This window comes from Balaenoptera acutorostrata, chromosome 11 (genome assembly GCF_949987535.1).
Source record: "Balaenoptera acutorostrata chromosome 11, mBalAcu1.1, whole genome shotgun sequence".
NCBI classification, from domain to species: domain Eukaryota; kingdom Metazoa; phylum Chordata; class Mammalia; order Artiodactyla; family Balaenopteridae; genus Balaenoptera; species Balaenoptera acutorostrata.
This window is the reverse complement of record NC_080074.1, coordinates 74,174,852-74,199,116: the sequence shown is the minus strand read 5'-3', so window position 1 is coordinate 74,199,116 and position 24,265 is coordinate 74,174,852. Positions and strand designations below refer to the sequence as shown.

At 33.6% G+C, this 24,265-nt stretch overlaps 2 protein-coding genes across 2 annotated transcripts in view; both read left to right on the top strand.

Annotated features, from left to right (window-relative positions):
* The first annotated feature begins 12,855 nt into the window (after positions 1-12,855).
* On the top strand, positions 12,856-19,617 carry LOC130709286 (mucin-19-like). Its single transcript, XM_057557550.1, is given in 8 exon segments — positions 12,856-12,881; positions 13,250-13,371; positions 14,807-14,855; positions 15,784-15,953; positions 16,106-16,282; positions 16,371-16,553; positions 18,709-18,768; positions 19,385-19,617. Coding segments are annotated over 8 exon segments (1,020 nt in total).
* Positions 19,618-20,369: 752 nt separating this feature from the next.
* MUC19 (mucin 19, oligomeric) overlaps positions 20,370-24,265 on the top strand; it is a 97,388-nt gene continuing 93,492 nt past the window's right edge. Inside the window, exons 1-5 of the mRNA XM_057557549.1 lie at positions 20,370-20,477; positions 20,905-20,965; positions 21,220-21,317; positions 23,114-23,324; positions 23,998-24,120. Coding sequence (XP_057413532.1) covers positions 20,385-20,477; positions 20,905-20,965; positions 21,220-21,317; positions 23,114-23,324; positions 23,998-24,120 — 586 coding nt within the window. The 5' untranslated portion in view covers positions 20,370-20,384. The remainder of the gene's footprint in view (positions 20,478-20,904; positions 20,966-21,219; positions 21,318-23,113; positions 23,325-23,997; positions 24,121-24,265) is intronic.

The window sequence follows — 24,265 nt, the reverse complement described above, 5'->3', positions numbered from 1 at the left end:
ACATAGTGTTCATCTGTATTAATAAGAAGGTCGGCAGAGTTCAGGGTACAAATACCAGTAGGTGTGCTTGCGTGGGGATGTAGAGTTTCTCTTTTGATGGCTTTTATTTTCTTAGTAAATTTAGAAGTACGGTCATTGACGAGAGGGAGGATGGGAAGGAGGTATTGGCTATTGGGGAAGAGAAAAAATATGAAGCAGAAGAGCATAAAAGCAAAGGGACTACAAAATATAACTGACTGTCTTAAGGATCCACTTGGGGTAATGAATTTAAGTGAGACAAGATAGCATGACGATGTGTTTTTACCCTATCATGTTCATCTGCCTGGTATAGGTAGGGAAAAGGAAAGAGTCTAATTTAAGCCATGGTTGTGGTTTTGCCAAGCAAATATAGAAAGGGTCAAGGGAAGTGAGGGTTCATGCAAGGGAATGATAATGATTGACCACAGACTTTAAACCAAGGAGGAAGGTACTTGAATTGTTGAGGGAAGTGAGGGTGAATGAAAGGTAAATAGGCTCTGTGGATTATCGTTCTGAGTGGGAACCAGTAGATCGTTATAATCACATTACTAGAAGAAGTGATCTGGAAAGAGGGAGGACATTGAAATATTTGAAATTGCATTTGACCTTATTCATAATGCATTTTCCACTTGGAATCCTTCCCTGATTCTGCAAGTCCAAGCCTTGGTCAAGCCCTTAGACTATGAAACCATGAAATTTTCCCTGATTCTCCCAAGCTAAAAGAAATCCTGCCTTTCTTGGTACATCTATAGGATTGCCTACTAAACCTGACTTATAGAAAATTTCTATCTTCTGTGTATTCTTAGTTACCCCAAAAGCCTCTAGGTAACTTAATGTTTCATTCTGGTCTCCTACATACCTAAGCCCACAGTCAAGCACATAAAATAATAATTATGTCATAATGATCATCTGATAAATGGGTGCTCTGGGACCAAATCTCCTTCACGATGAAGTCATGTATGATAAAGAAAAGGATGTCTTAAATGGCAGCAGTAATGGTGACAATGTTCCCTCTTAACTATACTTTTATTTTCTGTGTTGGAGAAAAGTCCTCAATGTACAGTCTTTATTTGTAAATTACTGAGACAATCAGAGCTGGGTTTTGGAAAAATTATGGTCTGTGAAGTCAGTCCTTTGTTACCTCCCTCTCTGTTCGTGGCATGAAGAGCCTTCTCCTCAGTGCTCTTGTGTATCCTGTTTGTTCACTCTCCAGGTCTCTGCCCCAAAGGGAAAAATCTGATACTTTCACTGATGTCAGATTAAAAAATGCCTGGCCTTCGGAAAATGTGTTACCTTAAACAGGAAAATGAATTTTAAATACTTAAATCTGTGGAATTCTGCCCACTTTCAAAATGCTTTAAGAATTCAGTAAGTAGACTAAGGAGGTCCTCTGGATCAGGGAGCCCAGGAGTACAAGCATTCAGTATTTACTGAGGAGGCCCTCGAAGAAGGCAGGCATCGCTTTTTCCTTTAGATTAGCAGAGGCGTGAGTGAATAAAGAAGAAGGAAAGGGATGTTTGGCTACTTTTTCCCTTTCTTGGGATTATTCTGCTTTTCTGGAGGGAATAAAGACTGTTTTCCCTCTGGCTACTGAAGTCTTTCCTTGGTAGTGATAGGGAGCAGATGAGAAACAGATGGCATCATCAAAACCACGGAGTTGGCCCTTCTAGTTTTCAGGTCCAGCTGACCAGTATCAGGGATTCCTCTAATTGTCAATCCTCTCTACCTTGCTCAGCACCGACTGGGTCTTCTCTTCTTAAATCCTAATTTGAACTTGCTCCCTCTATCCTAGAACATCTACATATATAATTCATGGATGGTGTTTTCTATTCAATTTAACTTTTGTCCTAAAACATTTTTTCAGATGTTCTTATTTTCATACATCTTCTACTTATATATCTGATTATAAAGTTCATGATAAAACGTATATTACTGGAGAATTATATATCCTTATGAGTAATAAAGCAATTACTGTAAACATATTGCACTTAACTATGTCTTAGTATGTCTATACCTATGCATATACCTTATGTGATAGCTGCATATTTCTCTAAGGAAATACCTAATAATATATTGATAAGTAAAGAGTTCTTTGTTTCAAGGTAGGTTAATGTTTAAAATTCATTTTCTTGTTAAGGGAGAGAAATTACAATATTTAATCACAGTATTTGAGTTTCTTTAGGTATTAAGACTTTTGCAATGATCAATAGAGTACAGATAAATATATATCACTGGCATATTTGGTTTTTAATCCTGGGGCTTTTAGTTCCTGCCTCTGCTGTTTGCCTAGGGTGGCAAGAAGGCATGGTCTGTGTTTGGTGTGAGCTGGACTTGATTCAAGATAGAAGAGGTCACAGAAATGACACTAAACTGACTTGAGATGGATTTCATTTGGGGCATGCTATGATATTTACTTTTGCCCTGTCATCACTAACTTTACCACACCTAGCCCATGATGAAAGACGGTGGTATGTGTGGGTATAAAAACTCCAGTTACAGGAACCCTTGCAGATCTGATTCTCCACCATGACTGTTCTTCATTTCTAGGTCCCAAATCACCACCATGAAGTTGATATTTTTGTATTTGGTTGTGGTACTTTGCATCTTCTGCAAAGGTAAGGGACTAATTTAAAGAATCCTTCCATACCTTGATAGATCCATGCATATATTTGTTTAAATGTTTAGTGTTCTGTATTTCAAATATTTTTCCTCCTGGGAAATCTTTCCTACACCAAGAGTAGGATAATAAGTAAGAAAATTGGATTTGCATTTTATTAGGTATTATTTCAGCTTTTACAAACCTGTCTTAAGGCAATATGTATATCTGTATCTATATGCTTAGAAATATTAGTGAACAGGTTTTTGATGACTCTATCTTGAACTTGCATCTACCTTAAGACTAAAGACCCACACTGGTAATTTCAGTTTTCACAAATCATAAAGTTTCACCAATTAAAAGGCTGGTTCATCATCAAAAGAAAATTTTGTAGGGAGAATATTTCTTAAACAACTTTCATGGACATTTTAGAAAGTCAATTAATTAATTTCTAGAATTAATTGAAAGATAAGATCATTAATGAATTTTAATTAAAAATTGAGCAAAATGAAAAAAATCTTTAGAAACAAATGTATTTCTTGCCCTTTAGGTTTGTTTCTGAAAAGGATAGGAAAACAATAATATCCAAACATAAGGAGAAAGGTGTGCAAAAGACAGGAAATTCATAGTATATCTAAACTTAAAATCTATTTTCTAAATTCGGAAGTAGGAAACATTTTGCTTCTCTGTGAGAAACCAGAATAAAGAGGACTACAATTATTTGTTTTGATTAAGAGAAAACATTCCTATCCTTAATCCAGCTACCTGGGGAATTGATAGGCCATTAGAAAATGATTATTTCAAGTAATGGTGACTTTTGTAATCTTATACAGCACTTTGCTGTAATCTTTGCTTCTATTTTATATAAATATAAATATTCTTTGCCTATACTTTGCATAAATGTATTTCTTATGTCTTAAGTAACAGTTCACAAAACTCATTTCAAAGCATTTATTAAATGATATATCACAACAAAATGTGTTTGTATTTGCTAAAGTATGCTAAATTCCCCAGAGAACTGAAGAATATTTCTAAAGTAAATTCCTAGATATCCATGATAATTCTGGTAAATGATTACAAATATTTCAATAGGATTTCCATAGGCTGGTTACTTACTGACAAAATTCAGGTATTTTATGTATTTACTTATAAGTTCATAGTCAGAAGTAAGGAATATACCTGGAAAACTGCTCTTTGCAGAAATTCCAAGTGCCTTAGTTGAAATGAATTTTTATTGCTCTTAGTCAATAAGATTTATGATCCAAACAGATTCCCTTCATTTTCAGTAGGTTACAGGATGGTAAAGAATTGATGACTGGAAGTTACAGAAGACAGATATTTAAAGGGCATACATAGAATCAGTCAGAAGAAATATTTGTATTGTTTAATCAACTGTAAATGTATAGAAAGAAAGAAAACTAATAAATAGTTCCCTGGCTAAGTGGAAAAAAGCTTCAGTGATACAAGAGGTAGATTTGGCACAAAATGGATATACAAAATCAGTTCTTATTTTATTCCCAGGCTATTTTATCCTCTCAGTAGAGTAAAATCTATACAATTGTCTTTTTTCCCTTTTTTGTCTAATTCCTTGCTTATGAACACATTAGCCAGAAAATGTTTAGGGAAAATAAAGTCAAGAGAAATATAGATCAGAAAATAAACTTCACATTGGCAGCTGTAAAAGCTTTGAAAAAGGTATAGGTATAAATAGTATAAATAGTATGAAAAAGGTATGAAGTATTGGTTAATATTAATTTGTGAGTCTAATTTATTTGGCTACATATATTCCCAAGAGTACATTGATGTTAAAAACTTTAAGTATGTTGATAGGTAAATGTATTACTTATATATATATGAATAAGATTTATTAAATAAGAAAGCTCCAAAATAATAAATTAACATTGAAATAACATAATGATTATATATAAAAAGTAGATTGCTTATAATGAATTTAAAAGAAGAATGGAAACAACAGAATTAATCTCATTCTCTTAAAAAATATGCTATAGAGAAGTATAAAATGATCTAACTGTTTTCACTTTTTTTTTATTTTTATAGATGGGGAAGCCCTATTTTATAGGCTAAACTCAGGTCAGTATCTTTCAGAAATTAATCTTCACTTTGATTATAACAAGGTGTATTCTGAGCCCACTTTTGGAACACAGAAATTTTTTCTACCTATATTGAGATATAATTGACATAAGTTTAAAATATACAATGTGATGGATGATTCAGTATGCATATATATTTAAAATGACTACCACAGTAAAGTTAGTTGACACCTCAATCACCTCACACAATTATTTTGTGTGTGTGTCTGTGTGTATGTGGTGAGAACAATGTAAGATCTACTCTCATAGCAACTTTTAAGTACCTGATACAAAATGGTTAACTGTAGTCACCATGCTGTACATTTGATCCCCCAAACTTATTCATCTTATAATTGGAAGTTTGTACTTTTGATCAAGCTCTTCCCATTTCTCCCATCTTCAATCTCCTGGACACCACCATTCTACTCTCTCTTTTTATGAATTAAATGTTTTTAGATTCCACATAAAAGGGAAATCGTATAGTATTTGTCTTTCTCTGACTTACTTCACTTAGCCTAATTGTTACCAAGTCCAAGCTCATACTGCTCGCTGCACAATAGGCCAGAAATTGAGAGATGAGTTGTTGGGGTAAGGAATAGAAACTTTATTCAGAAAGCCAGAAGACCAAGATGGTGGACTCATGCCCCAGAATACCATCTTGCCTGAGTTAGGATTCAGGCTTCTTTTATACTAAAAGGGGAAGGAGTAAAGTCAAACATTTCCTGGTTCCCATCAGCCTCCGGAGGGGATGTGTTAATTTCTTCCTCCCTGAAGTCATTCACAGGTGGGCCTGTTCAGGATGTTTCTGATGAGCTAAACAAGGATATTTTAGCTTAGTGCTCATTACCTGGGAGGCAGGGTTCCCAGAGACAGGCCATTATGTATAATTTAAGTTTATAGGCAACATCCCTTTAGTGATAAACTTGTAATAGAATACAAAATGTTCTTCCCTATTACATAATGCCCTTAAGATCCATCCATGTTGCCACAAATAGTAGGATTTTCTTTTTTATGGCTGAATAGTATTCCACTGTGCATGAGATATAGATATATACATATATCTATATCTCACACTTTCTTTAGCCATTCATCTGTTGATGGCCACTTAGGTGGTTTCCATGTCTTGGCTATTGTGAATAGTGCTGCAATGAATATGGGAGTGAAGATATCTCTTTGAGATAGTGATTTTATTTCCTTTGGATCTATACTCAAGAGTGGAATTGGTAGGTCATATGGTAGTTCTATTTTTAATCTTTTGAGGAACCTCCATACTGTTTTTCATAATAGCTGTACCAATTTACATTCCCACCAACATGGAATACAGAAAATTGATGTATTCAGTTTTTATACATACTTGATTTTGTGAATGAATTACCAGGATTCCTCACTCATTTATCGCACATGATTGTAAACTACTCAAGGGTAGGATTTTTGATCTATGGCTGCAATGACACTCAGTATATGTTTGTTTTGAATTAATAAAATAATTCAGGATCATTGATAAATGATTTGTTCTACATACAAAAATTTTCTATATGAAGGTAACCAAATCCTCTGCAAGGTAAACTTTCTGAAATGAACCACAGATGGCCTATCTTCAGACCCAGGGAGACATGGGACTTCTGAACACAGTTTAACCTTATTTTGAGGACGTAAAAATAAATACCAATTATATTATATACCATTCAATGATGCTCTTGGGATTTGCTGATATGCGTGTGACAGTTGGACCCTACTCTAGAGATAGTTTCTGAGTTTCTATGTTTCTTCTTAATTTGCCTTTCTTTCTCCTCACTTATGTTGAATATCTAGCTTTATATCTTTATAGGGTCGTATGTCTGCTTTTAGCACTCAGTTCCAATTCTTACTTACTGTCTTCAGTCTAGTGTGATGAGAACACCTTTGATCCCAGCTCATTAGCCTCATGTATGTTGTAAGGGTATGCACTCTGTGTGAGACCCCAAGGAATTTTTCCTGAAGGGAAAAGTTCATGCATGTGTTTTGTGACATCTTTATTTATTGCAAGGGGGTTTGGGGATGACTCCTGATTGCAACCTACATTTCAGATAGCTAGAATTTTCCAGGTATTTAACCTATATGGGGAATGTTATTGTATAATTTTTCTTTAGAGACAATATTAAGTGTCCCCAAACCCTGTATGTAAACCATTTCTTCTTATCTTTTGGCTAAATGTGTGTGTGTGTGTGTGTGTGTGTGTGTGTGTATAACTATGCACAATTTAGTTTTGGCAATGATTTATCAGACCACATAGGAAGCCCTTTGTCTTTTAACCAGCTCTATTTGCTGTGTGTTTTAATTTGCACCTATATCTCTCAGATAGATTTGCTGACCATAGTCTTGGATTTCCCAGAAGAGCTCCAATTTCTAAAACTTTATCTTAGTATCAGATCATATGCTTTAACTTTTTATTTGAATGATATAGTCAGTTTGTATTTAGGAAATTTGTGAATTTTAGAACATAGAGAAACACTAAAAAAGAAAAGAAACCTGCAATCCACTAAGTCCCAAAATAAAAATGTTACCCAAAATGATGTTTTTGAGGTTTCTTGAATCTATAATTGGCTGGTAAATTTATACAAAATTCTATTGCCATTGCTAAGTATTTTATTTCACATAGTTATTGAGAAAATTCTTTTGGAGACCAATGCTTTGATGTATTTGATAAAGATATTTTTATATCTCTAAATCTTACTTAATATGTGTGCTTGCATGTAAATCATGCCATTTGTTGTAAAGTACTCATTCTTATTGTGTGTTTTTGACTCTGCTATACTTACTATAGCTTGACAATCTTGCAAATTTACATGCTATTTATTTAAATATGAAGAAAATTCACCTTGATTCATAATAATAGCAATCCTGGAATCATCTGTAAGTTGTCTATACATGAATTTTGGTATCCAGATGTAAAATAGAAATTGTAGCCATTTAATTCACATTAATTAATTTTAGTTTATACAGTACTTTTGTCACATGAAAAACTCTTTTAACTAAATCTACATTTCACCAACAGAATAATAATTTATGCTTTGAAGCACCTTTTCAAGTCATCTAAGAATTATATTTTGCTGTGTTCTAATTCGTACATCTAGACTGACTCTATAAACTGGCAGGAGCATTGGTGCAGCCATTCTCCTTTATGGGGCTGGTCTGGAGGGGTATTAAGATACCATGGTCAATGGATAATTACTATATTCATGCCTGAGCATTGACTCAGTTAGCAGATGTATATGGGAACACCTCTCAAGACAAGAACTGGCTGCAATCAAGATTCACTTTCTATTGGCAAATCTATTAAAAAATCTATCAATGACAGCAGTTCTCCCTTTTTTTATTCAGATGATAAAACAGCTTAAAGCAAATCAGTTAAATTACTTTGTTTTCTTTTCTTATGCTATTTATGCTAAATAGCAATAGAGTGGCAGTGCTTTTCTTTGGAGACAGGACATTTAGTCCATGGAAAATCATTAAAACATCTAAAATGAAATATTCCTTATTAATACAAACGAACATACCATAGTGTGTTTTAACATAATCTGGGCCAGCCATTTAATATTTAATCAGCATTTATGAAGGTGGTGATCTTTGAAATAGGAAAGTGCTCTGGTTATGTGCTTTTTAAAAATTTCTTAAACCTATGAGAAAAATGTGAATGTAGATTTAAAGTTTTACTTTCCTATATTTTTATTGACAGATCATGCTTTTATTTTGTATTCTGTGATTAATTCCTTACAGATTTATTTTAATTAAAATTGATCTTAGTTCCAATAGTTTTACTACAGATTTCTTTGAGCAACTGAATAGCTATGATTATTACTCATTATTTTGGTACAGCTGGAAACTAGGCCGCTATTACCCATTATTTGTTTTCCGCCTCCACCAAATGAAAAATAAGCCACAGAAAATGAACACTACTTTTATGGAATTTTTCTTAAACCTAACGATAGGATTTTTGTCAATATCAATATAGATTCAATTTGATTCTGGTGTAATGTACACAGCAATCAAATAGCCCAAGATTACTTTTATATATTTTTTCGATCTCTCTTTCTACAACCTTAATACAATAAAATGTAATTGGCAAATACTTCCTTTGAGGTAAAACACAAACTGAAAATAAGCAGCAGGTCCGCTGTCTCACAAAGGAGTCACTTCCTCATAACTACAAACAGGACTCATTAAGTTCTGTCACAATGGCATAGCAAGAGCTTCTCTACTTCCTCATTCAGGAAGTTAGAATGAGGCAAGGGGACACTTGGAATTCCATAGCTCTCTGAAAATCCTCTGAAATTATGAGCAATTGGATTTATTCCTTTGTCACTCAGGGAACCTTCCAGGTCTCATTGAGGAGGGACCTGAGGGTCTCTAAAACTAGAGCTGCATTGGATGAATAAAAATGCCAAGCAAGGAAGCCTCAACCAACCACCCAACCAGCCAACATAAAATTGGACAAGCTCCAGAGCTATGTTAATCCCACAACCTTCATTCCTAAAAGGGACAAAGTCTCACATATTTGAGAAAAGGATCCATAGGCCACTGTAGTACTTTATACTTTTGATATTCATCAATTTTAGACAACATAACTCATTTATCACCATTACTTTTAAAATCCCCCCTTCCACACAGCTCACTCATATTCTCCTCTCTGATCTGGCAATTTTTCTCCATAGGGTGGGGGCGGAGGAGCAGAATTATGTCTATTTCTTTATTCTATTCCATTCTAAGATCCAAAGTATAAAGTAACTCTTCCAAAAATTTGTGCAAAATGTATGCAAAAAATGTATGCAAAGTATGACTTTACTCTGAAATAAGTAAATGTATTTTACCTACCTTTGAGCTATGAAGTATATGAACATATTTTATTTATCTCTAAGAATTGTATAAGCAATCTGTCTTTAAGCAAGGTGAAAGCCGTGTACCTCTTGCTTAAGAGAAAAGGGTTTCTTGGCAGATTTTACCACCTGATCTTGGGCAAGTTATTCAACCTTTTTAAAATATCAGTTTTCTCATTTACAAGTGAGGATTAATAATAGTACCTACCTCATAGGAGAACCGTGAGAGTTAAAGAGATAAGGCAAGTAAGATACTTTTACACACCTAAGATGTGGTATACAACTGGCCATTACTACTGGTGACCCCAGCGGCAATATTTATATATTGAACAAGTTTTATATAGTAAAATGTGAGAATGATAAAATAGTTAGTAGAAACAAATATGGCACACTGGCTAAGATACCAGGCTATTCATTTCAACAACAGAATGAAGAAATAAATTCAGAAGAAATGTTGGTCTAACAAAATGAAGGATCTAATATATCTGTGAGGTTAAACTCAGGAGAGATATGATGGATATAGTGAATACTTATCATGAATTAAATAAGTGAAATAAAATGAATCTGCATGAGTTTGATGTGACAAGCTTGGTGAAGAAAATGAAATATATTAAAAGATATGTGGCTTTTGACGGTTGACTATTTATGTGCCAGACACTGTGAGAGGTGTTTTCATCTCATTTAATTCTTTTACTTAATTAATAAATATATTATGAAGTAGATATTGTTTTATCCTCATTTATTATGTACTCTCAGTTTAATAGATAAGGAAACTTTGTTTCAGAAGTATTAAATAATTTATCCAAGGACAGGTCAAGGGCACAACCTGGGGCAAGAATAAAAATGAATGTCTACATAGCATATGCATAAATAAAAAGAAAAACATCTAATTAAAATGTGTTTTTTCTTCCACCTTGACAAAAATATATTTGTGACAACCTGGAAGGCCTGATTCCAATGCAGAATTTTCAGATCACTGGAATTCAACCCAAGAATGGGAGGCAGTACCCATGCCAATGTTCCTGTCCCATTGCTCTTTCCATCCCTTGCTTTGTCACACACATAGAGGGATACCCTAACCTGCATGTCTCAGTTCCATCTACTTTTCCTATAAACAGCCACCTCCTGGCCATCCCTGCAGGCCTAAGGCTTCTCATCCCTGTGATGTGGTCTAACCTTGGAAAGACTGTCTTGAGAAAGATGGTAACATGCTTGGGACTACAGGGCCCTAGGGCCTTAGTATGATCTACAATGGAGGAGGGAAGATGGCCCTGGCTCTGGGTTAGCATATCCACCTGACCCCATGTCTGTATTCTTTGCCCTCTAAGGAGGACCATGACTCAAGGAAGGCCAGAGTGAAACTTGTGTGGCTTACAGTAGGAACCCCTCTTGTCTGAGTTTAAGGGAGGTTCTATCAAAGGCCATTCTGATTGCAAGTTTGGAAGTTCAGATGAGTCTGACTCAAAAGCTCATATATTTCCCACTACTGAATATGGCCTTATTTCTTTCTGCTTTGCCATCAAACTAAGATATTTAGATTTCAAGGTGCAGTTATAAAAGTACATGGCAGTGAAGAAAGACAGTGAGAGAGAGAGGATAAAAGAGGAAAGGAGAAGAATGTGTAGTGCAGTAAGGCAGGTAGAGGGCAAGCTGAGACAAAGAAAAAAGCTCTATATGGAGAAGAGTTGTAAATGTAATAGTGGTTTGAGGATTACTTAATAACATAATAATACAAATTGGCTGTAATTTAAGCAGCACTTGAATTCCTCCTAAACCAAACACTAATAAGTAAATATTATAATTTCATGATGTCTTAAATATTGGGAACCTCTTCATCCAACTACGTAGTAGACTAACTCATTACTATTCTCAAAATCATTAATATTTTATTTCTGTATATTGTTTGCTATAGAAAAATAATTTTGCTCTAAACATGGAAAATGGCTAAGAAGTGCAAGAGTAGTTGTTGAGGAAAGGTAATTTAAAACAAAATCTCCTGTCACCACAGAAAACCTCTCCACAAAAGTAGAAGAGAAGGAAAACAGTTTTATTACTGAATAAGCATTAAACCAGAATGTGATGCACATCACAGGCAATCTGACGGAGAGATTGCAAGGATAGAAAGAAATCTCACCCTTTTATAGAGCCAGGCAGATAGAACTCACTACATACCTATCCTCAAGATGAATAATAACTAGTCCTCAAGTAAGAGCACTTGACATCACCAATTGTCACACATGGTTTGTCCTAAATTTGCTTGGTAGTCGGGGTAGCCACCTGTGTTTGCTAATTGCCTTTATAAGAAAAAATATACTTTCTTGTATCTTTAAAATCATAAAAGAGGTAGGTTTGTGTTTGGATACAGACACCATCTGAAGTTATGTTCATATCACCTAGGACATAGGGGAACTCTCTCCCTTGATGACAACATTTCAAAAAGATGGTCACCAGTCCCTCGAAGAAACATTCTTGGGTTGCTTATATAACCTTTAAAAAGATTTATAAACATTTTAAAGAGGTAGACAAAGAACTCACAAGTTTTCTAAAGTAAATGATCTAAAAAAGAGGAGAGTCTCTCTTCCCTTATTGTCAACAGAGAGAATTGTCTCTTATTTTTATTTGTATTGGCTCTTACATAGTCTTCAAGTTTTGCTTACAAATCACACATTTTATTTTATTGTCTAGTTAGTGACCAAAATGCATATCTTCCACAAATTTACAAGAATATCATAGTTATTAAGGCCTAATTCTAAAGTACTTTAATTTTATCATAGAGATTTAAAAAAACATAAATGGTATGACAGAAAGCACAAAATAACTCATGTAATTCAGTGTATATTACCTTAACAATAGGTCTTTGTTGATGAATGCATTTATTAAATAAATATTAATTGAGTGTCCTTTATGGTTCAGGCACATTTCAAGACATCTGGAATACCCCAGTGAATAAAACAGGCAAAAATCTTGAGTTTATAGAGCTTAAAATCTGGAAGAAGGAGACAGTTCATAAACAATAAACATTATAAGTAGCAAACATGGTATACTACAAGGTGACAATTTCTATGGAATAAGAGTAATATAATGATAATTGGGAGGATTAAAATGGGGGTTGCAACTTTACACTGTCAGAGTATGCCTCACTGAGATGACATTTAAGCTAAGACTTGGAGATGAGTAAATGTTAATTTACGAGTAAATGTTTTCATCTTTTTTCTTTGCAGAAATATGGAAAAGAGAATCAGGTGTGTTATTTTAATTTTATCAGCTGTTACTAAGCCAAAGACAGTGTGGATCCAACATGGTAGAATATTTTGATGAAAGGAGGTTGAACAATGGAACTTGGAGCTTAGTGATAGACAAGGAAGCAGATGGGGAGGTTTCTGCCCTGTCCATGAGAGGAAGAATTTCTACTACACATCAATTAAATCTTCACAACTCTATTCATCTCTTTCTTGAAGTCTTAGAACTATAACAAAAAGATATGGACATGGTGATTAAGTCAATAAAGGGTGCATGTTGTTCCAAGTGCCACCAGAATAAAGGCACTTACACAAAATAAAATATGGCTTTTTATAGTGTCACAATCCAATAACCCTTTATAGTGCTAGCAATACTGTTTTCAAATACAATCTTCTGTTATTCGCATTAGGTCCTTTTTTGCTCAGTAGTTTGTCCTTTTGTGACTCAAACAGGAGAAAGAAATCTCTTGTTGGTTCACTACTTAACACTGGATTTAGTGCTCAAGGAGAAGCTGAAGACAGGTCAAGAGAACCTCAGGATGCTAATAGTTTAGAGTTAAAAGACACCCCAGCAGGTACTGTTGGAGAAAAATACTGACCTAGAAGTGCTTTTTTTCATTTGGGATAAACTGATAATCTTTGTTTTATTTGCAGCACATGGCCTTAATAGTAATAGTGAAAAACTAAAGGCACTAATTCCAGTGCCAATGAGAGTGATGAATTCTGTTTTAAGAGAATTTTGGCAAAGCAGTTTACATTAAATTAAATTCTTCCTGATAATTTGTATTTTCTTATGCTATCTTTCTTACTATTATTGTGATGATCAATCATTTTTATAATTATAAAGTAATAATTTAAAATGCTTCCTGGACCCAGTTTTAGTGCAGAATCTCTCATGTTTCTGTCAGCAATCACAATCCGTTTTCTATGCCAAGATTCTCTCTTGAAATTGCATACTCAGTTTGCCAAGTAATATTATAAAGTAGGGTTTTTAGACAGTTTGTGGCCTTTAATTTTGTTTTGTTTGGAAAAAAATTTTAATTTTCATTAGGTGAGGCATGTCCTCTCTGATTCAACATGCTTCTACCTATTGGCTGATTCAAACTTTTCCTTTACTTGCCTGGTCCCTGAAGTTTCTGTATTTTGTACCTCTGCAAAAGTCGGAAAGAAGGAGATCCAGTGAAGAAAATAACTTCAATATTTTATATTAAAATTTAATATTTGAGTCCAGGTGGTGATAACTGAAAAGGGAGAAACAGTTTTAGGTGTAGGGATATGGTTGAAATCTCTTCAGGAAAGACACAAAGGTTTCCTATCTGTTCAGTCATCTGTTTTGGGATTGACAAGCTCAGTATGACTAATAAGTTAACACAGATATTTGCTCTTGTTTGCAACACTGAGGTGTGAATGGTTTGCTCATATTCTATAGGATATATTGAAACTTTATCTTAAATGAACCTAGTGCTTCACTTTTCTTATGGAATTCTCTCAAACTTCATGGTAAATTGGTTGCCATGCACACCCCTAGTTACACTGTGTGGAATCATATATGGAAAGATATGCGTAAGGGAGGGGACGATACTTTCAAAACTATAATGAAGGCCTAGTTCAAGCAATGTGTATAGATTAATTTCTTGTATAATATGAATGAATGCAACTGTTCTCTGATAATGATTATTTTTTGTATGGTAGAGAAAACCAATTTAGCAAGCGGTCTTGCCAACAGTGTCTCTGGTGGTACAGAACTTGCAGCACTGCTTCAAATAAAAATAAAATGGTTGGGGTCCGTCTGGCCAAAATGGATTTGCTGTGAATTCAGTAAATGGATTAGCCAGCTCTAATTCTGCTGCTAGTGAAACAAGTATTCTAAGTTGTTTCTTAGTTTCTGCTTTTGACAGAAAAAGCAATCAATTAGCAAAGGAGGAACTGATGGTTATTTTTTGACCAATACAGATTTAGTGTTGGAGGGACTCATGGGAAAGATTTTTAAACTATGTTTGATTCTTAAAGGATCTGTGTTATCTTCAACAGAAATCAATTTAAACATTTTAGTGAAGAGGCAAGTAGATTGAATGCCTTTATGAAGGGGCTTGGACCTGGAATGAAGAGATCCGGTTTCTATCCATTCTTTCCCACTAACCTTCTGTGGACTTTGGTAAAGCCACTTAAACTCTCTTGTTCCCAAGTTTTGTCATAAGAAACAGAAACTTTTTGGTCTCATGTTTCTGTATGACTTTGACTTTTTAAGTTCTATTACTCATATTTGAACTAGTTGTCTTGAAAAGGAATGCCAGAATGTTTGAAACTGTCAGATGTGTATATCTATGGTCAAGAATTAGGAGGTGATAAGCAAAACAAAAGTGCTAAAATTTGTTTTAGTGATTTTTATTTCAAAATGGTTTGCAATATTGTTTTATATTATATTTTCAATAAACAAAAAAGGTGTGGATAAATAGCTTTTTATATTTGGAAATTAAAGTCAGTGACAGAAGTGAGGGTCAATAAAGTACAGTAAATATAGGCATTTTTTGTGTCAGAGCAATTTATCTTAAAAGACGTGGAAATTGGTGGAAACAGGAAGAAGAGCAAGGAGTTTGTTCTCCCTGGGCTTTGGCTTTGGCTCTCACTTCAGAGGCTCAGGAATTCTGATCTAGACGCTATTAAGAAAAAGCACAAATGATTTACATCCTTTGTTTATTGCTCCTGATTACAGTTTAAGTTTCCATTTAATTTTCCATTTGTCTTTTGATTTTGGACTTAATGGTAAAAAGACAGGTTAATTTGGATTTGGCCTTGGTAATTCTGGCTCATGCGGAGTTGGTGTCAGTGGTCTTGAAAATAAAAGGCTTTGGTAAAAATAAAACAGGGAGCATTGGAAAATCAAGTTCCAGTGATCTAAGTATTACTCTTTAGGTTTTGTGCATGAAAAGTATTGACTCATAAGTTGTACCTAAATATTCCCTGGTGACAACCTTTTTTAATTTCAGCAGACAGCTGAACATAGGCACCAACATAGGCAGAGGGGCTGGATTTAGTAGCAGTGCCTCTGGAAATCTAGCATTTGGTTTGGGGACATCTGGTCAAAAGGGATTGGAAGTCAGTAGAGCTGATTGGAGTGAAATTAGCAGTAGAGGATCTGCTGGGGGTGAATCCATAGGTTTTAGACGCCTGTAGCTTAGTTATTCCAACTAAGATTCATTCCAGAAAAATTTTAAATTAATTAAATTAACTAATTAGTTAAAATACTTCTCTTTACATTTAACAACAAACTAATTAGTTAAAAAAGATTAATTTTTAATAACATCTTGATTTTTTCATCAGTTGGAACAGGGTGTTTTGGCTGGGAACTTGGAGCTAGAAGGGGCGATGCTGCATTTGGTTTTAGAGCTTCTGGTTTGAGTTCATATGGTGACAGAGGCTTTAGTAGCAGAACAGTTGAAGGAAATTGAGTGATTAGATCTGAAGGATCCATTTCCAATGATCTAGGTATTGATATCTCATTTTTGTGTATACAAACTTCTGAATCATAGAATGTTTTCAGTAGGCTCTGTGATGATCATTTTATATTCTTCAGGTGACACCAGTCTGAGAATTGGGAATACCTTTGTTGGTGATAGCTCTGGAAATTTGGAATCCAATTTAGGGGCTTTTGGTCAACAGGGATTTGGAATCAATGAACTTGGAGGGGATAGAATGAGTGGCAGTGCATCTGTTGGGGCTGGATTTAAAGGCCTTGGATCTGATGTCAGTAGCTCAGGTATTCCAATAAAGACTCATTCTGGCAAATTTTAAGTTAATTAAATTAAGTAGTGGAAACACTTTTCTCTAAATAACATTTCACAACAAACTAATTATTAAAGATTGAATTTTAATAACATCTTGATTTTTTTTCATCAGTTGGAACGGGGTCTTTGGTTGGGAACTTGGAGCAGGGAAGGGCAATGCTGCATTTGGTTTTGGAGCTTCAGGTTCGAGTTCATTTGGTGACGGTGACTTTAGTAGCAAAACAGTTGAAGGAAATTGAATGATTAGATCTGAAGGATCCATTTCCAATGATCTAGGTATTGATATCTCATATTTGTGCATACAAATTTCTGAATCATAAAATATTTTCAATATACTCTGTGACAGTCATTTTATATTCTGCAGATGATACCAATTTGAGAAATGGTAATACCTTTGTTGGTGATAGCTCTGGAAACTTAGAATCCAATTTAGGGGCTTTTGGTTAACAGGGATTTGGAATCAATGAACTTGGAGGGGATAGAATGAGTGGCAGTACATCTGTTGGGGATAGACACAAAGACTTTTGCTCTGATGCCAGTAGTTCAGATATCCTCTCAGTCTCTGTTCCTAAGGAACAGAGACATTAATGTCTCTTGATATTAGACATCTTGAGATTGAACATCTCAGTTCATCTAGATTAATAGTTTTAATAATTCCAGTTTCTGTGAATGCAGAATCCTTTATTCAGTTGACATCTTGAAATGGTACCTAGGTTTCCCAAATGTAAAACAATTCAAAGTGGGAGTAAGTTTGGTTGAAACTGAAATAACAGACTTGGAACCCTGTCTACACAACACTTTTCTCTTTCCCTGAACAAGTTTTAAGGCAATTTATCTGGAATAAAGTAATTTGGTGTCAGTTCATTTAGTAGCGAGGCTTACAATTTTGTTACTCCAGCAGGTTGTTGAGTTGATAATGTTTTTTTTCTTATACAGCTTCACGTGGTTCTAAGTCTGCTAGCATTACCATTGTTGAACTTGGATCTATGGTTTATACATCAGATCTAAAAATATTTTTTTCATATTTTACCAGATAAAATTATATGCATAAACAGCCTAATCATTTTGTATTAAATAGGTGTCACAAGCTCATCTGACTACAGTACTTCTGGACCACTCAGCACTCCAGGTAGTTTGATTTTTAATGTTCAGTGTTTATAATGTATATGTAAGATATTCTGTTGATTATTGATTTGCTAGGACTTGATATTATTATGTGTTTCTCATGTAGCATTGAACATCTAAGTGCTTCTCCTCTTCCAGTACTAAAATTTAGATGACCAATTGGATATTTGAAACAATTTTTGAATAAGAAAGATTAAATTATATCTTTATAGAACCTAAACAAAACAATGCAACTTCCCCTTTATCATTTTAGATATAGTATTTAAAGAATGATTTTATAAATAAATTAAGAATTTAATCTATTATCACTCAACCTGGGCAAAGAAAAGTGGCCTCAAGATATACATAAATGGCATTGTGAAAAATATTTTAAAATTCTATCAAAATGTTCACTTTTTAAAATTGTTGTTACTATTCTATTCTGCTTGCTTTTAAACCTTGCTCTAAGATTTCATGTGTTTACTTGGTTACATAAAAGGGTCAGTCCATTGGAAATAAATGATAATGGGAAACAAAGTTTCAAGGTTATGAATTTTTCCCTTTGATCAGGAGAACTGATTATTTTTATATATAGATGATTGAGTTATTAGTATTATACAGTAGACTGATTTAATAAAATCTATCTTGGGCCTGTTTGGGTAGTATTTCCCAATAAATTAGGCTACAAATATTCTATTTTTGAAGTTGAAAATATAGTTCTGTAAGGGATGCAGCATATGTTATTAATTGTACATGACCCAAAATGAATAAACTGTTAATGATTTCTGAACATATTGTGGCTGATTGCTACAAGAAAAAATATGGGCTTCAGAGATAATCATACATATGTCTTTGGCAAATCATAGCTGTCACAAAATCAAATTATATATGTAGGATTAAAAAAAAACCCATTGATGGCCTTCAATACCAACTTTTAAATTCCCATGTAAAGACCAAATATCCTGTATATTTAAAGTCAATATATATTTGAAATTTAAGTAATCTATGCATTGTGTTGAATAGGAAAAGGAACCCATATTCCAGAAGCAACCCCCAAATACTCAGAAACAAACACAACTATTGGTAAGTAAAAATGACTCTGATTTATATCCATATTTATATGACCAAGCCAACCAGTACCTAATGAGGTTTCAAAGTAACGAAAATTTGAAACTGGTTTAAAAAATTTTTCCATCATCTATCTGTTTTATACACACACACAGACACAGACATGCACCACACATACACATAAACATATATACACACACACATATATATGCACATACACATATATGTATAGAGAGAAATAATATAATTCTTTATACTTATTTAATATTAATAGTAACCCACTCAGACAACATTAGAAAAACTAGCTCTACAAAAAGCAAAACAAACGAGCAAACAGACCACGGCTTCCCTCCATATATCCTTTCCCATAGTAGAGACAATTTCCCTTTGGGAAACAAGATGTTTTTCTCTTTTGGTTTTAGACAACTTTGGGTATTTCCAAGTACTCAGGTATTAATTTTAGCACATTTTGCAGTATGTAAGAAAGAAAAATACAGACTTAAGGTGGATGTGAGAATAGTACCTTTCAGTGATTTTTTTTCTTGGTACATAAACACTTAAAAAAATGAAACTAGAAGCTACGTTAATTGTTCTAAATAATAATGAATATTCTACCCTAAATATTTTGTAGGTGAAGTTTCTACTTCGGGCAAAGGAGCATATAAAGCTTTCAATGGCCGTGTCTTTTCCTTTGAGTCTTCATGCACGTATACTTTCTGCCGTCACTGTGTTGAATCTGGAGGAGATTTCAATATTGAGATCAAACGAAACAATAATAGTGAGATTGAAAAAATAACAGTTATAGTAGACAGTAATGTCATCTCTATTGTTGGCCATATCATTTTAGTTAATGGAGAAAGGTAAATGTCACAGTGTTTTGAATAAATGCTATAGAATTACTTGAAGTAACCTGAGCAAAAAGAAAATAAAAGGTTGATTAGGGAGAGATAGTACTCTTTTCCTATTTTGATGCTCATATTGATATTTATAATAAATTTTTGTAAAATGTATAAGACTTTGCTATACGTGGGATTATAAGATATTATATTTATTCCTGTCACAAGGTGGGAAAAAAAGAGTAGTTCTGTCGTTTGACTATTTTGAGTATCTAGATTTGGGGCAACATGCATATTCAACAAAACTGTTAATAGAATATTTCAATTTTCATTTGCATGTTTAATGCTAAATAAAAATTTGAGGTTTTACAATACATTGAAACTTAGGCCATTGTTTTTAGAAGTAGCAATTTATATTTGGAAGGGATGACATATTTGAATATTTTTCAGGATAAGAAAATGAGGCATGATATTCTGCTTGTGAACATTTCAAATTATTTAATCATTTTATTCTTATAATGGACCAGTTTCTTCTTGTTCATTTCTCCAAAGCCCCAAAGATTTATTCATTGTTCCTTAAAAGTCTTTCCAAAATCAGAAGAAAGCCATTGTGTCTCTTCTTCTGAAATGATCAGAAAAAAAGTTACTATTTATTAGCAGTAATTATATTTATGATACTAAATATAGAAACACGAATTACCAGAAAAAAACATGATGTAATAATACTGGTCTTACACCTTTTATATGTACTTGTATTTTATACTTTTCAGTGTACAGATACCATATGACAATAAGATGATTCACATTAAAAAATATGGAGAACATAATGTTCTGAATAGCCGTAGAGGAATCCTGTCTTTAATGTGGGATGAAAGTAATAAACTCTCAGTAAGTCCATCTATGATCTTCTTATAGTTTGTGCTTTTTGTTCTTTACTTTCAGTTATAAAATAATACAATATAAAGAAAATAAGAGCTAAGGTTTATTGAGAAATCTCTATGTATCAGGCACTGTACTAAGCATTATCTAATATTTAAAATATGGTTATTAATCTTATTTTACAGATGATGGAACTCAGGAAATTCAGGCTAATAAAAGTTAAATAATCCACCCAAAGACACAGTTAGTAAGAGGTGAAGTCAGGATCTTTCCAAATTCTAAATCTAAATCCTTTAGAAAAGGCCCTGTAATACATTCCTAAGTAACCAGCTTAGGTAAAATTGAACATGAAGAGGGCCTGTCTTTTGGTTTGGTTAAAGTTTGTCTTGAGATATTTTCAATATTTTATAAACATACACATAATTTTTTTTTAAAGCTCACTCTTCACAAGCAGTATCCAACTTGTGGTCTTTGTGGTAACTTCAACAGCATTCCAGGTAAGATTTCAATGCATTTTGTCTAAGAAAATTGCCTCCCAAAAGGAAATTATAAAGTAATTCTTCATATTTGGATAAATCTAACAATTAACAATTTGCATTTGTCTATAGAATGAGAAATTGTTAAAATAAAAAAATATATTTATATTGTCAAGTCCATATTTATCTTGAAAATAATGTGTATATATATATATATATATATATATATATATATATAATGAATATCTTGAAGTTAACATTGTTTTCTTTTTAAGGAGACGATATTAATGAGCACATTGACAATAGTAAAATTCCTGGTAATTGTCCCAAAGCTGTTACCAAAAGCTATCAAGTTTGTGAAGATGGAGTGCATGTAAGAAATATATATTTCATTTAATATCAGATTTCAACAATATTCCCTTTGGTTTCAATTTGGATAGCCAATATCCTCTTCTAACACTCAGACCTTATTGGAATTTTGCCATTGCTTCCTCTCCAATGTCCCTGTGGTCTGTTTCTCTGCTTTAGTCTAGCTGTAGATGCTAAAATAAGTGTTTTTTTTAAATGATATTTACTGTATATGAGTGTAACAATTCTAATTTCCTTTGAACAGTGTTTTAGTTGGTCTGTAAACTGACATGCTTCACCTCTCCATGATTATTTGTTAATAAGGACTGACTTGACTCTTACAGTTTAGAAATCCCTGTAGTGCATTCCTAAGAACTACTTTCTGCTCTCACTCCCTTACTTTTGCCCCAGATAACCAGTCTGAATTGTCATCTCCAGTATACTTTACCTTCTTTCTGAAAAAGTTACAGATAATCTTTTTGACTACACCACTTGAAAATAGTCATCATTTATTCTGAATTTTCTGCACTTGCAGAAACTCTTAATGTTGAATTTGGTAGATTGCACTCATTTGGTGACTGAAGGAATTTTCACATATTCTTATTTCAATCTAGAACAAAATTCTCAAGACCAAGGTATGTATGAATAGTATAGGTAGAAGAGACTTGTGTTTTAATTGACAATGGGTGTTGTATTTATAACCATCTTGTCATCTTTTAGCAAAGCAAACTAAGGTCATCTGCTATCTTCCTTGTGAAATGCTCCTTGATTTTTGCAGTTAGAATTGCTTTCTCTTTCCTCTGTTACCCTATGTCACTCATTGGTACTTATGATCTATAAAAATTCCTAATGTTTTTCTCACATGTTTCCTAAGAAATTATGAGCTCTGTGATGACAGGGATTAGGTTTTACTGTTGTGGTAGTTGCACAGTGTGTGAGAACTTATGCCTGGTTGCTCAAAAATGTTAGTTGAATGAGTATACAAATTTATATTAAAGCCAATGTGTATTTAGTAAGAACTTACTATGTACAAGACATTGTGTTAAGCCTAGAGATTATAAAGTTCTATTTCTTGCTCCAAAGAAACCTGTAATCTAGTGAGAAAGATACACAAAGAATAATACATTAATTTGCACCAATTAAGCCCCAGTTGTCCTGGGGCTTAATTGGTGCAAATTGTGTTATTTGCTTGCTAGTAGCTTTTATATTTCTCTGAAAACAAACATAGTTAAGATAGAAAAAAGCTATGTGGTAATTAAAATATGTTGAAATTTGAACTTTTTGTGCTTGACAATATATGTCTTTACTTCCTTAACCAACATGAGAACAGATATGTTTCCAGAGCTGACTCACATGGCCCCCACCAAGAAAGCACAGAATCAGTCCATTTTATTTTTTTGCTCATCAAATATAAGCAGACTGACAGTTAAAGGGCCAATATCCCTCTGTCTATTGTGGTATCAATCATTCACCATCCCAATCTCTGGCATTGACAACCTTTCCTTTTCTCACCCCTTCCATTTTCTCAAATTCTAAACTTCATGTCACTTTTAGAGAAATTTTGGATGAGTTTAGGTACAACAAATTTTGAAGTCCTTATATAGCAATCACAAGTATCAGAGGTGAAGTTTTCTTTTAGGAGTCACTGTACCAAATGTAATAATTCAAAACTCCCCATTTCAACCAGTGTTCAAGAACTTTTCCTGTCAAAGCTACAGGGTATTATGCAAAAAAAAATTTCTGAATTTATCTTTCCCAAAATACTCATTTGATTCTTCATTTTTCCTATGTTTTCTTAAAACTTCATGCTTCATTTCCTAGCACTGTAACAAAATTATTGGAACCTACTTTGAGAAATGTGGAAAGGTTGGCACTTTATCCAATGACTACAAAATGATCTGCATTGATGAGTACTGCCAAAGTAGAGACAAAAAATCCACCTGTGACACTTATGCAGAATTGTCCCGCCTCTGTTCATCAGATGGTCCCGGCACCTATGTATCCTGGAGAGACGATCCCGATGTGGTTTGTGGTAGGTTTTAAATATATTGCAGATTCCAAATCAGGAAGTTTCCATAGCACTTAAAGTTGGGCTATGTTTCAAAGTAATCTTCTCTAATGCCTGTAAGCCCTGGAAGAAACCTCAGAGACCATAATCTTGTCTCTGACATGTACCTGTGAGGAAACTGAGGTCCATTTTGTGGGGTTACTTGCCACAAGTGCTTTGTGTTAAGATCTTAATTGGGAACTTTATAATCAGTAAAAGTCACTGGGAAAAATGGGTAATTCTGTGAAATTCTGTAAAAACTGTAAAAAATAACTGAAAAAGTTATCAAAAGTATGTTGATGAGTAATTATTTTTTTCAGAAAATTAGAAAACCTAAATGAGTTTCATACAAATATGAATATACTTTTCATTTATACTTAGTTCAATCTTTACAAGTTAAAATACAAATAGAATATCAATTTCAAAGTAAGGTAAAATGATACTATATAATATACATTTCCTCCAAATCAAATATTGTATCATAAAATAATGCATGGGAAATTGGCATAATTTAGTTACTGAATATCTTTAAAAACTGACATTCTTGAAAAGTAGACTCAAAGAATCCCATTTGAAAAGATCCACATTAGAATATTATGTATTTATCACATTTATTTTCCTCTAATTTCCATGTATACATATTTCTATATTTCTCCAGAAAAACCTAGATGCCCAGAAAAACATATCTACAAAGAATGTGGTCCCTCAAATCCTGCAACTTGTTCTAATGTGGCTCCTTTTCAAGGCATCGAATGTGTGAGTGGCTGCACCTGCCCAGAAGGTAATAATATTTACACTAAAACAATTGAAAATGAAGTGACTCAGTTATAGTGGAATCTTGTTTCTAACAAGGTATTTAATGAATAAATTATTACCTATTTATAATCCATCCTTCTAACATACTGCAGGGGAGGGGTAGAGAGACT